The sequence below is a fragment of the Salvia hispanica genome, chromosome 4 (assembly GCF_029641045.1).
Source record: "Salvia hispanica isolate PSC_SH4W2 chromosome 4, Shi_PSC_v1, whole genome shotgun sequence".
NCBI classification, from domain to species: domain Eukaryota; kingdom Viridiplantae; phylum Streptophyta; class Magnoliopsida; order Lamiales; family Lamiaceae; genus Salvia; species Salvia hispanica.
In genome coordinates this window covers 37404581-37418376 of record NC_142695.1, presented here as the reverse complement: position 1 = coordinate 37418376, position 13796 = coordinate 37404581, and the positions used below count along the sequence as shown (strand labels likewise).

The 13796-nt window shown below is 39.7% G+C and overlaps 1 protein-coding gene across 4 annotated transcripts; it reads right to left on the bottom strand.

Annotated features, from left to right (window-relative positions):
- Nucleotides 1-3500, bottom strand: LOC125192677 (DNA-directed RNA polymerases II, IV and V subunit 6A-like). 4 transcript variants are annotated; one of them, XM_048090301.2, is made up of 6 exons: nt 3405-3500; nt 3239-3272; nt 2970-3145; nt 2778-2901; nt 401-468; nt 1-315 (listed from the first exon to the last, which is right to left on the bottom strand). In XM_048090301.2, exons 1-6 carry the CDS (start codon nt 3434-3436, stop codon nt 234-236), a joined length of 516 nt encoding a protein of 171 aa, XP_047946258.1. In that variant the 5' UTR covers nt 3437-3500; the 3' UTR covers nt 1-233. The 4 variants fall into 4 exon arrangements, with proteins under 4 accessions (XP_047946258.1, XP_047946259.1, XP_047946260.1 ...); XM_048090302.2 differs by having other exon boundaries at nt 1-303; XM_048090303.2 differs by having other exon boundaries at nt 2850-2901.
- Nucleotides 3501-13796: the final 10296 nt, after the last annotated feature.

Below are 13796 nucleotides of genomic sequence, written 5' to 3'. Positions count from 1 at the left end.
TTACCCTAACAAAGATCACCTCTTTTTATAGAACCCTAAGAAAATTTTGACATTCCACAATACAAACATTCAAAATTTACAATAATAAATCTCATTTTGCTGATAAAAGCACAGAATTTTTCTTACGAAAGATGATGTCATTTAGAAACCATTTCAAACCTAAATGATTACACTATCAAGCAGAAGATGGAAAGATGCTTCGATTCTAAATCTTTGCACAGGAATAAGTTGTTTCAGTCGCCTCCAACTTGCCTTTTCCAGGAGTCTTCGACGATCAATTCATCCACACCCCAATCTTCGTAGCTGCAGTTCCCACTAAGATGGCACAGTCAATAACTAATAGTACTACTACATAAGAAAGGCATGGGATAAATTTCTGCTAGCATAAACAGAATCTTGCCTTCCATCAGGGAGGTAACGACGGATTGTGAAAGGTATTTTTCGCTCACGCAACTCTTTCATTGCAATCTGAATGTAGAATGGATAACAGACATCAAAACAAAATAAACAACGATTATTTGCTTTAGAAGGAGATATAAGCGCATACAACGAATTATGGCAACAAGCAAAGCTTTTGCTTTAAACAATTCTGAATGTAGAATGGATAATAGACATCAAAATCAAACAGACAATGTTCATTTTCTAAAAAAGAAAGAAATATGCACATACAGCGAATAATACAAATCGCAGTGAGCCATATTATTTCAATTATGACAAAGCAAAACTTTTGCTTTTAGCAATTCTGTGTTTGATAAATTTGGTATGCATCCTATCATAGCAACTAATATAATTCTAGTATTAACTATTGTGACAAGCATGTGTATTAAATTTGATACAATCCCATGGTGCCTCATGTTTACTGCTATATTATTATATTATTATAGCACAAATTCAAGAGCATATCTAGAAAAAAATTATTGAACAATTTTATCAGATGCTCTCCGATTAGACTGTGTTAGGTCATGCTTGGTGTGATGGAATGGAATGAGGAGGGAATGGAATGGAGATGAGAATGGAATGGAGATGGGAATGGAATGACAATTCCATTTGTGCTTGGTGAATGTAAGGTTTACAAATGGAATGGAATTGTTATTCCTTGATTGATTTCATTCCTATGCTTGGTAACTACAAAATAATATATGAATGGAATGGAATGAAATATGAATAATTAATATGTTGATTCTATAAAAAAAATATTTATTCAAAAATATTTTTGTCAATATTTTGGATCATATAAATTTGTACGATACACGTAAATGAGTGTGTGCATATGTGGTGTATGTATGTGTTGATGTGTGTGTTTATATGTGGTGGTGTGTGCGTATTTGTTGCTGTGTGTGTTGCTGCGTGTGTGTTGTTGTGTGTGCTGTGTGTGTTGCTGCGTGTGTGTGTTGTGTGTGCTGTGTGTGTGTGTGCTGTGTGAGTTGTTGTGTGTGTGTGTTTTGCTGTGTGCGTTGTGTGTGGTGTGTGAGTTGTGTGTGAGTTGTGTGTGGTGTGTGAGTTGTTGTGTGGTGTGTGAGTTGTTGTGTGTGAGTTGCTGTGTGTGTGTGTTTGTGTGTGTTTTGTGTGTGTGTGTGTTTTGCTGTGTTTTGTGTGTGTGTGTGTGTGTGTTTGTGTGAGTTGCTGTGTGTTTTTGTGTGTGTGTGTTTGTGTGAGTTGCTGTGTGTTTTTGTGTGTGTGTGTGTGTTTTTTTTTTTCAATTATTAAAAATTTTAAAATTTTAATTTATGCTAAAATTGAGATGATATTAAATTTAAATATAATATTAAATAATATTTATATAATTTAGTTAAATTTTAAAATAAGAAGAAAGGAAAATGAAATGGAATGGAATGACCATTTCTTAGCTAAATGGATGGAATGGGTACTCCCATGTGGAATGGAATATTCCTAAGGAAAAAATTTACCAAGCAAAGGAATGGAGGTAGGAATGCCATTCCATTCCCCCATATCAAGCATGACCTTAGTGTCATAGTACAATTTAAGCATTTGAATTTTCTTATGACTATATCATCAAAGGGAGACAATCTGGTGCAACAAGGATGAGGAATAGTTAAAACTAGCCTAGTCCAGCCCGTACAAAAAACAGAACCAAATCATTAAAATAGAAATTTAGATACATATGAAACACGTGGTTGCATAATCAAAGTCTTGTACTCAATAGAATTAGCATGGATCCGGAAATCCGCATCTATTTGAGCAACTTTAATTCCATCAACTTAAAACACTTAGTACTGTTCACATTATCATATGATACAATGCCTATTACCTACCAAGTATAACTTTATCCTAGCTTTTATATGATAGGATCATCTTGCATAACAGATCGCTTACATAATTGATTTCCAAACAAACTCAAGAACTAGAATAACAAATGACAGTAAAAAGAATAAACAGCAGGAAGTTGCCTTAAGAAAGGACTATATTACAACATAACACTCTAGTATTACGAAACTGCAAGTAGAACAAGAGAAGATGACATCCTTCCCTTGCTAAAACTGGTAAGCCCCTAACCTATTACTTGGATTTCAATTGTCTCCACACAAGCCAGATGTCAACAGAATTCTCACCGTGGCACAATCAAAATTACTACTCCTACATCTTCCCTAACCATAATTCAAATTATTTGAGAAAATTTCAACTGCCACAAGTGAACAATAGTTACTTTCATACAAGAATCTAACCTATATCATAATTCAGTTTCCTGTGTATCAAGATTCAGTTGTAATCATAATGATAATTTTTCCTTTCAACTCATCCACAGCTCAAGAATTTACCCTCTTCTTGGATACGAATGGTTGAACCAAAAGAAGAAAAGAAGTGCTCATATATATAATCAATCTTCTAACCTCCAGTGGATCGGTTTCGCCCTCCAACTCCACCATCACCGGAGCATTCATACTGCCAAAGCACATATCCAAATATCATAAATAACCAAAATTATCGCAAAATTAAGTGCAAACACAAACCTGATCTGCAGCGCCCTCGTGCCCAAAATCCTGGCTCGCTCATACTTAGTCATATATTTGGACGTTTTCCGAGGGCGTTCCACCGCCTCCTGCTCCTGCTTCTCATCTCCATCGCCTTCTTCGGCGTCCGGTATATCATCAGCGAGGGTATTATCTTCCTCAACCTCTGCCCCTTCCTATCATGTAAATTACGTGATGAAACCAAAATCATCAGCTATATTAGTAGTATAAGTTAACGCAGAAAAGAAGTTAACCAAAACAAAACTCACATCAAGCTCCGGCTCTGGTGGCTCATCCTCGTACCTGAAAATCAATTTTTTTCGGTTGTTAAATTTTTTTTTGTTAACCAAATAAAACCCTAATTTTGTTAGGGAAAATGTATTTGGTTCATTGACGGTGGGGAAAGAATTGAGAAAATTCGAAAAATCTACGAACCCTCCATCCATTTCATAGTCTTCATCTGCCATGCTCTTGACTCCCTCCTCTCCGCCTGTTTTCTGCCGCAATCACACCCAATTAGGCAAAATATATTAAACGGGCCTGCGACGGCCCACCACCCGCAAGCTAGTAGGCTAGGCCCATCATTGTTTTGTATCTCATCATTTGTTTCTATCTTATGCCCCTCCGTCCTCCATTAAACTTTTAACTTTTACGTTTTGGGATATTGGCTAGGGGTGGGTAGGTACGGTATACCTTATCGTAACCACCATATCGTATACCTTACTGTAAATACGGTATGCGAAAAAGCCATACTTTTACCTTACCAAAGTTTTCGATATACTGAACTTCGGTATACCTTATTTTCGGTATGACGAATTTCCATACCGATACCGTACCTTATTTTCGGCATACCGTACCGAAGTTCGGTATACCTTACTTTTGCGGTATACCTGACTTTCAACATCAATTAAAATAGAAAATTAGAATTTTTAGAATATTATTTATATTTTATAATTTTAAAAATAAATTAAATATAATTTATTCATAATTATATAAATATTTCACAATAGATTTTATAATTTAAAAGTGTATAAAATATATTTTATATATAATTGTGTTTATATTTTTGCGGTATATACCTTAGTTTACGGTATATACCTTAATTTACGGTATATACCGAATTTCGGTATGCAGCGGTATACCGAGGTATTTGAAAATTCATATCGTTACCTTATCGGAATCTTTCGGTAATGTATCATACCGTACCAAAAGTCACGGTATAAATTCAGTATTTTCGGTATTTTTTCGATACGATAAGATCGGTATTTCGGTATTTCGGTATTTTTCCCCAGCCTTAATATTGACATCTAATATCACCAAACTTTCAAAAAGTTGGGAGTTTCTCACTATCACGAACTTTACCTCGGGTTTATTTTTTTTCCACGAATGAAAAAGTTTCATGTTATTTTAATAGAATGAAGAACAATTTTGGAGGGTGTGCTTCAAGAAAAACTATCTTTAAAGATTGAAAAACTTGAAACTTTCAAAATTGTTGTCGAGAAATTACGAAAAAAAAATCGGTATCATAATATTATTTGTGAGAATTTTTTCATTCGTGGGAAAAAACAAACACGGGGTAAAGTTCGTGATATTATTTGCCAATTTTAAAGTTCGTGGGAAAAACCCAACGTTTTGAAAGTTTGGTGATATTAGATGCCAATATCCCTTACGTTTTTGTCCATCTATCGATAAATATTCTATTTAACTTTTACGTTTTTGTTTAGGCCATGTTTGGTAGGGTAATAACTCATCTAAAAATGGAATTTTATAAACAAAATTGACTTTGGTAGGGGTGATAACTCATCTAGGGATGGAGACACACCCAAGCTGATCTACAAGGACAAGAAGATGGATCCATTGATCATTCAAAGTGGGCCAATTACAAGAGCTAGAGCTAAGAAGATAAAGGAGACAATGATGCTTTTAGTTGCTGAAATAAAAGCCCAATTCCAAGACCATTCTACATTGGGCCAAATGGTGAATATTATTCAAGTCAATGGGCAGCCCAATGCATGAAGTTTGGAGTTACTAAATATCACATTTTGGAGGCCCAAATTGACGATATATGATGCATTTTCGTCCAAGTTGGAGCCAACGGGTCGAGGTTTTCCAAGCTCTTGGAGTGGATCAAACCAGATTATCAATCAAGGGAGTCTGCTGCCAATCCTTATACGTGGGGTTCTTGGATCAATATATTCAACGGGTCCTTCGTCGTATCATAATTCATATCACCTAGATGAGATATCACTCCTACCAAACATGCCATAAGTGAATCTCACATTTCACTAACTATTCTATTTACATTTTATTATAAAAACATGGACAAAATTGTCTGTAAAGTCATATACTTTCAAAATAGTTTGACTTTTTCCATGAACTTTAAATGTTGAATGAAAAGTCATGAATTTTATTGGACTGTGTAAATTTCACATCCGACCTGACCCGACCTGATAGATTTTCGACACAAACTTATCCCGCGTGGCGCTTCGGAGGCGTGACTTGGTAAAATTTCAATAATTCTGATTGTTTCTCTTCCATCGTTGCAATCTCTGATCCTAGACTTTTCACAAACATACAAGTAGCACAAATGAAAACATACAAATCGAATTCAATGTAAAAATTGACATAAACATACAAATCGAATTCAACATAAAAGTAACATTAATTCCACAATTCGAATTGAACCCTAAATTTGTCATTTGTCAAGTCACGCTTCCCGCACGCCACATAGGATAAGTTTTTATTGGAAATCTATCGAGTCGGGTCGGATGAGAAATTTACACAGTCCGATAAAGTTCATGACTTTTCATGCAACATTTAAAGTTCACGGGATAAACCAAATTATTTTGAAAGTTCATGACTTTATAAACAATTTTCCCTAAAAATATACTCCCTTCGTCTCACGTTGCTTAATGCACTTTCTTTTGCAATGATATAGTACTAATAAATAGTTAAAACGGAAATAGAGTAATGTAACAGAGAATAATATTGAGAAGACTCTCTTTTACATTATTCACACTCTTACTTACTCTTTTATCATTTTAACTACTACTCCGTCCATCAAAATATGTCCCACTTTGACCTGACGCGGGTTTTAAGAAATGTAATGGAAAGTGAGTTGAAAAAGTTAGTGGATTGTGGGTCCTACTTTTATATATTAGTTTTATAATAACATGTGAGTAGGGATGAATTAGTGGAAGATAAGGTCTACTACCAAAAATGGTAAAAGTGAAATGGGACAAATTTTAGGAGACGTACGGAAATGGAAAAATGGAACAAATTTTGGTGGACGGAGGTAGTATTTATTACTCCCTTTGTCCTTAGAAAGTATGAACTCTTTTCATTTTAAGTCGTCCATGAAAAGTATGAACATTCTAATTTTTGAAGTTCCTTTCTCTCTAATGAGGTGAGACTTAGACTCCACTAAGAATACTTTAAAAACTTTTTCTATATATCTCAATCATTAAATCTCATGTCGAACCAAATGTTTATATTTTTTAGGGACGAAGGGAGTATCATTTTCTAAAACGATTGTGAGAATAAAGGGTCTCAAGTAATGTGGGACACATGGAGTATAAAAGTAGGACTCACACTCCATCAACCTTTACCATCAACTTTTTTTTTATAAAGTTAAAAAATTTCTTAAAACCTGAACCGGTCGAATATGTAATCATGGACGGAGGGAGTAGCATTGTATTCATATTATATGGCTTGAATTTTTTTGATTTTATATCTATGAAAATAGTGTTGCGTTGATGCAAATGCGTGATGAGTTGAGCAAGAAAGAATCTAATTGTCCATGCTATGGATGATTATAATAAGAGCCTATGTAAAGAATCCAACCCAATATTGAGAGACATGTTAGAAAAAGAAAGAAGAATAAATGGCCGCCCATATTTATTTTGTGTAGAGTTTCTAGTTGTAGTGTGTTTCCAATACCTTTTATTGGTGTATTTAACAAGACTCAAATCTCCCTATAAATATTATGGAGATGAGCATATCAAAGACATCAAGAAATACCCAACACTATTTCTCTTTACTTTCTCTCTACTTTCAATATGTCTTCTCAATCTTGTTATACCTCTCTCGATTATCATCTTTAAGATGGTATCAGAGCAGGAAATCAACAAAAAACCTCAAATGGAGGTCAGCCAAAAATACACTCTCGAGCTATTGATTGAGACAATCTCAAACCTACTTGATTTGTACAAAGCCAACACAAATCAAAACCAACATTCCAACCAACCGAAGAACTTCGGTGTAGAGACCAATCCTCCTCCGCCACAGCCACTCTATGCAAATCATTCACACCCAAATGGTGAAAAAAAATAATGAATCCAATTCTGTTGATGACAGCAATTCAGCTCCCAACAACGAAAGTAGCGGCAATGCTGAATCTGGAGACGCAGCTGACCATGAAGCTGAAGAAACTCATGAGACAAAGCATGAGACTACACCAACAACATCGACATCAGCGGCACCACCCGTTACAGACGACAACATCGACTTCAGTGGCGGAAGCAGTAGCACTAGACGGCAGCAACACCCGTGGTAGGCTGAAGCAGCATCGACGGCGAAGGTTGTGCAGCGAGGAAGAAGAAAGAGGCGGAGAAGGCGTGAGATTTTGGTGAGCGGCGAGGACCGAACAAACACCGCTGACCAGGGCGCCGCGAGGAGGAAGGCCGGCGGCCCCAAGAAGAAATCAATCTCCCACTCCGTTAGAGCTAGCCTCCATTTTTCTGTCAGAAATAAAAAATTGGAAGAAACTTCGGTGGAGGCAGCTATGGTTGTTGAGTGGGAAAGATGGGGGTGTTTTAACCCTCATAAAAAATTGCCAAATAGCCCCCCAATTCCAAGCCCCCTCTGAAAAAATACCCCACTCACCTCTCACTTTGCAAAATGGTCCCCAAACTCCAAAACACTCTCAAAATATACCCCACAACACCCTAGCTATCCTAAAATATCAAAAAAGCCCTCTAATGTTCAAAAATTCCGAAAAAATGCCTCCATCTTTCGAAAATTCATAAGTTACATCCCATATTTTTGAATTTAAGCCATCCATTCCGTGTATAAATTCTTTCTAGCCTCTTGCGTACTCATCATCCTCCCACATAGGACCTAAAGACTACCACTGGATTTTTGACTGTGGGGCAACCGATACCATGTTCTTCGATGCATCTGATTTTCTTGATATCTCCCAGTCTACAAAAACTTATGCTCAAACTGCCAGTGGGGAGTTAGCACAAGTGAAAGGGGCGGGCACGATCATTATCTCACCAACCCTTCACCTCTCGAACTGCCTTTATGTTTCGTCATTGTCCCACAAACTTTTGTCTGTCAGTCATGTAACAAGAGATCTCAACTGCAAATTGCTAATGCAACCCCATTTTTGTACGTTACAGGATATCAAGACGGGGACGATAGTTGGGCGTGGCACTGAGCGACATGGACTGTACTACGTGGATGAGATAGCCCAACAGAGTACTGCGATGCTGACTCACGGATTGACTGACAGACAGATTTGGCTCTTGCATCGCCGGTTATGACACCCATCTATAGGATATCTTCGCCTACTCTTTCTTGAGTTAGTTTCTTCTACGCATGTTTTGAATTGTGAAACTTGTGTGTTGGCAAAAAGTCACAGACATTCCTTTAAATCAAACAATACTAGAGAAAAATCACCTTTTGCTTTGATTCACTCACGACCACATCTCCCTAGTACTAGTGAGCGTAGTTATTTCATGACTAAAAATCTCATCAATCATGAAATAAACATAAGAGCAATAATTCAACTCGAGGTAATAATTTCGAAGGCGAATGGGTACATAGTCAAAAGAGAATCAGAGTATCAAGACTAAATTTATAAGTTTCTCGAACATAGTTCTACTGCAGCGGAAGAGTCCAAGACAAAATAGTATGTATGAAGACATACTACTTTGGGCTATTTAACTACTTATTAATAATCATTTCCCAACACCTTCGCCACCTCGTACACGTTCAACGTGCACATTAGAAAAGAAACATGCAGGGCTGAGTATTTGATATACTCAGTGAGCACATTGCCGAAACATAATTTTCGTAAAAGTTTTGTCAGCCAGTGGAGTGAACAAGAGATTTTTAACTTAAAAGGCCCGAGTCACTAAAATTCTTTTCATTTCATAAAATTGATTGCGCAATCACATAACATATATATACCATATCTGAAACGTATGTGAACCGGGAATGTGGCCACATTCCACGACGGTCACTGGACCGGCCAACTTAAAAGCTAGCTCACGATCCCCATATGTGTACACTAGTTCGAGTATGCTTTACTTCCCTACTGGGACCCGAATTCGGTTAAACATAATTGGCATAGCCAAGCAGATAGGTAATCCATAAAACATAAAATGGCATGAAAAAACATAAATAGCATAATTTTCACATAATCATGCTAAAAGGCAAGTTCACATTTTGAAAGAAATGCCCATCTCGATAGCTTAAGTCTTTTTCGGAAAATTCCTTGACTTGGTCCTAAACGACGTGCGAGGACGTCCCTTTTAGAAATAAAGTAAATACTTTAATTAGACTTTAAGAAGTCAAAAACTTAAACGTGAATGCAACCTAAGTGCGTGCTCATTTATTCTTTTTGCTTATTTTTCTAGAAACAATTCCAGGATCCTTGAATCATTAATTAAATCGGGAGATTTAATTTATTGTAGAGGTTCAAGAAATAATTCCATTAACCTTGGAAGTATTATTTTCCATGTATCTCGTTCAAAATTAATTTATCATCTCGGGATTTAATTAGCAAACCCTCTCATGAAATTAATTACTTGGTTGTTAAACTTTGATGAGTCCAAGATTTAATCGAACCAAACTGCAGGCCCAACCATTTTAACAATTTCAGCTCATTCCTCCTTTCAATTAATAAAGCAGTCCATTTTTAAAATAAATCTTTAGCCCATTCGTTTAATCAAAGAGGCCCAGTAACACAATAAAAGAATTAGGCCCAAAACTAATCTCAAAAAGTGGCCCAATTCTATACTCCAACTCCATCGGTCTCCCTCTCCCATTTCCAAATTTTCTCCAAATTGGAAGTGGAAATTGCTAAATCCTTCTCCCTCCTTCCTCTCGGCAACATCTCCGCTCCACCTGGTCGCGGAGCGCCGCCAGTTCTGGCTCCTTGTCGTTACCGGGTCGCCAGTAACTCATGCCAGTAGAACCTCCGCCTTCGCCGTCCGCTGCTGCTCACACCTTCGTCACTACTCACGGTGACTCCACACGGTCGGTGTCGCCGCCGTCGTCGCGCCTTACTGGAGCTCGGTGGACCTGCACCGTCAGGACCGAGGAGTAGACGTTACCTCCGTGACACCCTCTATTCTCTCTCTCGGTTGCTACACAGTGATGCAGCACGGCTGAGACCTCGCCGGCTCTCTGTCGAGCTGTGGCTCATCCGGCCGCCCTCTCTTCTCGTAGCTAAGTCCCGATTTAAATTCTTAGTTTACGTCTTAGTCTAGATTCACAGTTTTGAGCATGTCGGGATTTGTGATGTTGGAAATCTTGGCTAAAATTGTATGAGCATGTGTGGCTCCTTTGGTTTGGTGTTCATAAATGTACATAATTAAGGAAATTAGAAATTTTAAGTTGGTATGGCTATTGAGTTTGGGTAAAAGACATCAGCATGTTGTTTCTCTTGTTTCATTATGTTGTAAAGCTCTAAACTTTCTTGTTCTAAGCATGAAGTCAAGGAAAGCCAGAGAGTGTGCTAGTGTTTTACTGTTTTCTTCCATTTATTCCTATCATGTTGTTAAGATCTGAAATGGTGGTGCTCTAAACATGCTTGAGGCTCTATAATCAACATAAGCATAAAGTGAGGGTGTTGTGGAATTACCTGCTGTGGTGATGAGACTGGAAGAAAAAACTGATGTGTTCTTGCTAGCTTAGTCCACTCACTGCCCCTTTCACAAAAAATCTCACTCTCTCTCGGTTTTTGACTTGATGTTGAGGTAAAGGAGTGGTATTGGGTGGAGGCATACATATATAGAGGTCTTGTAACTCTAAAATCTGCAAGGCAGATTGTATGTAGGGGTGTATCTGCTATTTTGAGCTATGTGTTGGCTTCTCTTTCATAGTCTACTTGAACCTCTATTGTTCATATTGTGTATCTAGTCTTGTCTCATTTATGGGTTGATTGACAGGTTGTGTGAGGCTATACATAAGGTGTACTCGTGAAAAATAAATGGGCTGAGCTCCTCCTTTGTTTTCTTATTGCAGCAAAATCCTCTTTGTTGATTCTTCACCACTTTTAATTTAAGAAAGCTTGGCGTTTTGCCTGAGCATAAAGTACTCTTGCATTAATACACTTTGTTTGATTATTGCAGGTACAAGAGAGAGAGAGAGGCGCCTGTTGGGATGGGAAGAGAGTGTAGGGGTTGACTTGCCCTTTTCAGGGAGGCTCTAGTTGCATTATAGGCAAAACAAGTCTGTTCCATTTCTCTTAGAGCATCTCCAACGGCGGACGTCCGATCGGACTTCCGCGACGGGCGACCGGGACGTCCGCCATTGGAACACATCGCCTCGGATACGGACGTCCCGTGAGGACATCGAATATCCACGCGACGGGCGGGCGGATGTCCGCCATTGTGGCGTGGGTAAGACGTCACAGTTGGACGTCCGACTTAATTTTTTTTTTTTTTAAAACTCTATAAATACGGCTCGTTGAGCTTCATTTCATTCACACCACTTGTGTTGACAAATTTCTCTCTCTAATCTACAAGTTTCATTTTTACTATAAATGGAATACAATAGGAACTCCCCCACCACGAGCGGATTAAACACACCCACGTTTCCTGCCGGAACGGAGGGAAACTTTAATGCGGGGATGAATCCCCATATAGCGGGGATGAATCCCCAAATGGCAGGGATGGCGGGGATGACGGGGATTACTCCCCAAATGTTCTACAATATGTACAATTGGATGAGTCAGATGGGTGGGATGATGCCTGGGGCAGCGGGGATGGGCGGTATGACGCCAAATATGGAAGGGGGGTGGGTGGGATGATGCCCGGGGCCTCGGGGATGGGGAGTATGACGCCAAATATGGCGGGGATGGGTGGGACGATGCAGCACAGGAGCCCTCAGATACCTAGCGAATCTGTCTATCGCCCATATATAGATTTGTTGTCCGATTATTCCCCTAGTACTGTTCCGGAGACTCAGTACGCCGGCATCGAGACTTTCTCTTTTGAGGAGTTGGGGCTATCGCTGATCCGTGAGACTCCCGATGAGGCGGAGCCTGCTGCAAGGGGCAGGGGCAAAGGCAAGGGCAAGGCCAGGGGCGGGGTAGGGGCAAGGGCAACGGGAAAGCCCCAAGCTCTTCCTCGCAAACGGGGGCAGAGTAGGAGGAGGGTGAGGAGGAGCGGAGGAAGAGTTCGATCTAGACCGTGGGGGAAAACGCCGCGCTTGTGAAGTCCTGGGTTGGTGTAGTCGAGGATCCCTATGTTGGGGCGAACCAGTATATTGACCGATTGTGGCATCGCATTAGTGACGCCTACCTCACACGCAAACTAGCTGGGGTGAAGCCTCGCAGTCCCGAGCAATGCCGAAACAGTGGGATCGGTTGAGGCCTAAGCTCAGTCGTTTTGCCAGCCTTTACCAAAACAACCTGCGCATGGCAACCAACGGCATGTCTGAGGAGGATGTGAAGAACCGGGCCTTGTCCCAGTACCCCGACAAATAATTGAAGTTTAAAGATTTTGACGAATGAGAGGCCTTTCTCGTGGTCAGGGGTTCGCAAAAGTTTTTTGCGGGTGTCAACTCGGGCTGGAAGCGGACGAAGATCAACTCTTCCGGTGAGTATAGCAGCAGTGCCGGTTCGCACGAGCTCCCCGAAGCCGAGGAAGTGTCTCTCGCCGTCGTCGTCGCCCGATGGGGCAAAAGGCTGCGCATCGGATGGCGAGGGGAAGCGGCAGCCGCAGCGGGTCCTTCGAGGTCGAATCGGAGGCCCCTAAAGCCCCAGATGAGTACGACCGTCTCGCCCGCGCGCAGCTAACGAAGACCCTGCGTCAGAACATGCATAGGTGGTATAGCACGCACGATCCTGCGTACAAAAGGATGTGATCGACGCATGTTGGCGTGATTTAGGAATGCCACCCATTGATGATTATGGCGTCGAGATTAGGGGCGGGGACGTCGGAGGCGGCAGCGGCACGGGCGATGGGGACGAGGACAAGGACGAGGAGGAGTGAGAGCCGAGGGTTTTATTTCTCGACTTTTTATGATTATGTAATATTTAACTTAATTATGTTTTTTTAAGTATTATGTAATTTTTTTAATGAAGTATTCGAATTTTCCCATATTCCGTGTCAACATTTTAATTCCGTAAATTGAGTCATTGTGAATTTATTTTATTGTGGGAAGTCCTACTGGAAGTCCTAGTGGAAGTCCTACATTGTGCAGTGGGACGGGAAGTCCTAGTGGAAGTCCTAGTGACGTGGCAGAAGGTTTTTGTGGGAAGTCCGCCACCGGAGATGCTCTTACAGGAAGATCCTTTAATTCTCTTGTAAATATGAATTAAATACCTTGTTTGTAGTTTGCAGGTGAGGAAGGGAAATGTGGGCTGTGCAGGCCATTTGAGCTTGGGCTACCCTCAGCCCAATGGGCTGACTTAATGGGCTTTGAAGGGAGGTGTAACTTGGGCTTGGGGAGAGAAAGCTCGAAAGAACTTTTCCTTTGTATTTTACATTCTTTCTTCTAATTTCATGTTTCAATTATGTAAGCTAAATAGTAAGCTCAAAGATGCGTACATAAATTCTCATTCGTGACATGGAATTTTTATTCCTTATG

What these genes read in the sequence shown, in the direction of transcription:
- LOC125192677 (XM_048090301.2), bottom strand. Translation starts at nt 3,436, where the DNA reads ATGGCAGATGAAGACTATGAAATGGATGGAGG. An exon ending in CACCAGAGCCGGAGCTTGAT is followed by an intron (nt 3,146 to 3,238) that starts GTGAGTTTTGTT and finishes TTTACATGATAG; the next exon opens with GAAGGGGCAGAGGTTGAGGA. An exon ending in CGTTACCTCCCTGATGGAAG is followed by an intron (nt 316 to 400) that starts GCAAGATTCTGT and finishes GTGCCATCTTAG; the next exon opens with TGGGAACTGCAGCTACGAAG.